At 37.0% G+C, this 3,221-nt stretch overlaps 1 protein-coding gene across 1 annotated transcript; it reads right to left on the reverse strand.

The window, feature by feature from the left end:
- Positions 1-1,409: 1,409 nt before the first annotated feature.
- Positions 1,410-2,072, reverse strand: LOC116247414 (E3 ubiquitin ligase BIG BROTHER-related-like). The gene has a single exon (XM_031619598.1). The coding sequence runs from the start codon at positions 2,070-2,072 to the stop codon at positions 1,410-1,412; it is 663 nt and encodes a 220-aa protein (XP_031475458.1).
- Between the last annotated feature and the right edge of the window lie 1,149 nt (positions 2,073-3,221).

The raw sequence follows: 3,221 nt of genomic DNA on the forward strand, positions 1-3,221 counted from the left end.
TTCTTTGAATATTTTTTATTGTTTGCATTCATGATGGGTTGGTGGGATAATGTTATATGTTATGGTATCTAGCAAGGGATCACATTTGTGAACTTTGTTTTAAATCCAGATGTTTATCTAAACTTTTTGAAAACAAGCTTTTATAAAATACATAAAAGCTTGAGTGGCTTTCGGTAGATTCTCATTATTTTATATTGTACAATACTGGAACGGGAGCAGGTTACACGTTAACTTCATTGCCGCTAGAAGTTCAAATGGATCGGTTTAGATCAGTTACATTCACACTAAAGATGTAACCCAAATATGCAAAATGCAGCCTTAAATCAAGGTCATTTGCATGATTCCCTTGTCCAAGCGATTATCCTTCACATAGACTTCAGCAGCTCAGCAGTTGCAAGAAACTTTGGCAGAAACTTTGGCAGGAATTATGATATCAATTGGACCCAGGGCCGAGCCAGGGAAGGGTTGGCAGGGACCATAGCCCCTTTACTGCTTATAACTTTCAGAAATTCTAATTTGTTTATTACAAAAATTCTGAAAAAATATAGTTGGCCAATGTTAAAAAAAAACAGTTTTTTTTATTTAATTATACCATTTATCACGTTCCCCCTCCTCTCCCTCCCAAGAAGAAAATCCCAACTCTACCATTGGTTGAACTATATATATTATATTTATGTGTTTACTTATGTAGATAAAGTACTCCCAATGTATTTTGCCACTACGTCTATTTAGGTTTCTCCTTGAACATGTTAAAAAGGACCAGAAAGGACATATAGATGCACAAATACGTATCGTCATTCGTATAGGGGCACAACCCACAAACTTACTGACCAAGGCATCGCTCTTTTGTGACCCTATACGTATCGTCATTCGTATAGGGTCAAACCCAACTCGTGAGATGTGTTTAGTCATTTGTGCAAAGTTTTGGAGACCTCCAATGAAATTAAAAAAAAGTGGAGACTATTTTAGTATTAGCCTTAAAACAATGAAAACAAATGGTTAGTCTTAAACCTATCAAAACCACAAGGATATGAACATCAAAAACAAAAATAATTTCTCATTCCCAATCGCAAAAATCCTTGCCTCATGATCAAATCATGAGATATAAGAATAAATCACTAGAATATGAATCGCAACCAAAATTGAAACAATTTTCTGAATTGGGCATGCAAACCACAACTCTTAATCAAGCATTTTGAGCGATCAAATCTAAAATGTTGTGATCTTCTAATAATAAGAAAATGAGTTTTGTCCATAAGATATCAGTAATGTAAGTTGACCGAAGAAAGCATGCTAACCTACCATCATGACGCTGCAATATCATTTGAAAACAAAGTAACAAATTATATTTAAACCAAGAACACCAAGCCAATTTGCACAAGGCAAAAACGGGCACTCGCATTCATCTGTCAAAATTTAATTGGAAGCCCAGCGACCGGAGCCAAGTCGGATCGGCAGTTTGGGCAGGTGTAAGATCCACGGGAGGTGTGAGTTCCACGGGCAAACCACCTGCAGAGACACGAACTATGGTAGGTATGGTGGCATGTGGTGACGACGATGTGATCGGTCGAATCGAAGTCTTCACGGCATATGGAACAGTCATCATTGTTAAGGCGTTCGAGGAGCCGATTGCAGCCATGTTCGCCACTGGGTTCACCAGCCTCTTCGTCACTTATTTCTATCGTGCATTCTACACGGATCTCCAAAAAGACGGTCCAAAGTGATGAGTTGTTGTTGCTGGCCACTTCCATCTTGCTCATAATAGTTCTAGCAACCTTAGCTTTGGCCTTCTCTGCAGCCTCGGGATCCATATCCATGTCGTCATGGAGTGTATTATAGACCAGTTGCTGCACATAACTAGCGTCACGAAGTTGTGTAGAATACCTGGTTACGATCTTTTGCTCATAGCAACGTTGGGCCTTCATCACCTCATCATCATCTTCCCCCATGACCTTCAATGTATCATTTAGGAAGAACCCTATCTTTACTAGAAACCCCCTGCCTACTGGGGGAATAACTTCGGGGGGGTTTATTTCTTCAATGGAGCCGGTCACTTCGATGTCAATCTCCATCTCCCTCTTTGAAAGAAAGAAAAAATGATTGGTAGAAGAAGTTTAATGTTTCTTTTTTTCCTTGGAGTGACGACATTGGGCTCCTCTGGCCGAGTACTTATAGTCTTCAACCATTGTGACTAAATTAATAAGTGGAGATGCCTTCAACATTTTTACTCATGAACTTACCAAATTACACGTTAAATTTAGATGAAACGAACAAATATGGTTGTGGTTTAGACCATAGCCATAAACATTGTACTATTTAAAAAATATATACATCTTTAAAACACGAAAAATAAGTCAGTGATTTAAAACATTCAAAACCCACCATTTTTAGAAAAAAAAAACCAAAATGAAAAAAATTTCAAACTCTTTTTTATTTCAAGTGTTTTTCCATTTATTTTAATGACAGATTGTTTGTATACAATTTTTTTCATTTGTACTTGTTGCTTATTTATTTATTTTTTCATGTTGGCATTATTAATTTCTTACATATTTAAATTTTCCGTAATTTTTCCTAATTTTTAGGCTTTGAAATAGTTTCTAATTTTTGTACATATTTTTTTTAAGAAATAAATTTTATCTTAAATAAATTTCGTGACATATGCATGTCTGGACCTTTCAAAGCCACTTTTTGTCATTTCAATCAGCCCAGCTTGCATACTTGGGCAAACCAAACTAGTGTGCATGTCTTTGGAACCCGCCCCCAATGCACGCAAGTCGAAATTGTTTAGTGAGCTAAAAAATGGGGTAACCATTGTTGTGGTAAAGAAATGAGTTTTGGAGGCTGTGATGGAAATTGTCTTATATGCAACTCACCCAATCAAGCACGCCCTTGTCAAGTGTTTGCCCCATCTAAGAGGGATGTGTCGCACGGATAAAATCTTGGCCGTCCATTTTGATTTTATCTGTCGGCTAAGTCCAACAAGTTAAATGTAGACATCACCTTGACGAATCAAACAAGATGGCCCAAGTCAAGTATCGGCTTCTGCTTAGCTCCATACATACCTTTAAACTGCTGTACTAACTTGATTTCTTTTTCCTTCTTACAATTGAAGCTTCTATGTCATACACCACAAAAAATCACAAGAACATGAATCGGAACCAAAATTGTAACAATTTTCTGAATTTTGCACGCAAACGATTACCCATGTCAAGCATTTTGAA

The sequence above is a fragment of the Nymphaea colorata genome, chromosome 2, assembly GCF_008831285.2.
Source record: "Nymphaea colorata isolate Beijing-Zhang1983 chromosome 2, ASM883128v2, whole genome shotgun sequence".
NCBI classification, from domain to species: domain Eukaryota; kingdom Viridiplantae; phylum Streptophyta; class Magnoliopsida; order Nymphaeales; family Nymphaeaceae; genus Nymphaea; species Nymphaea colorata.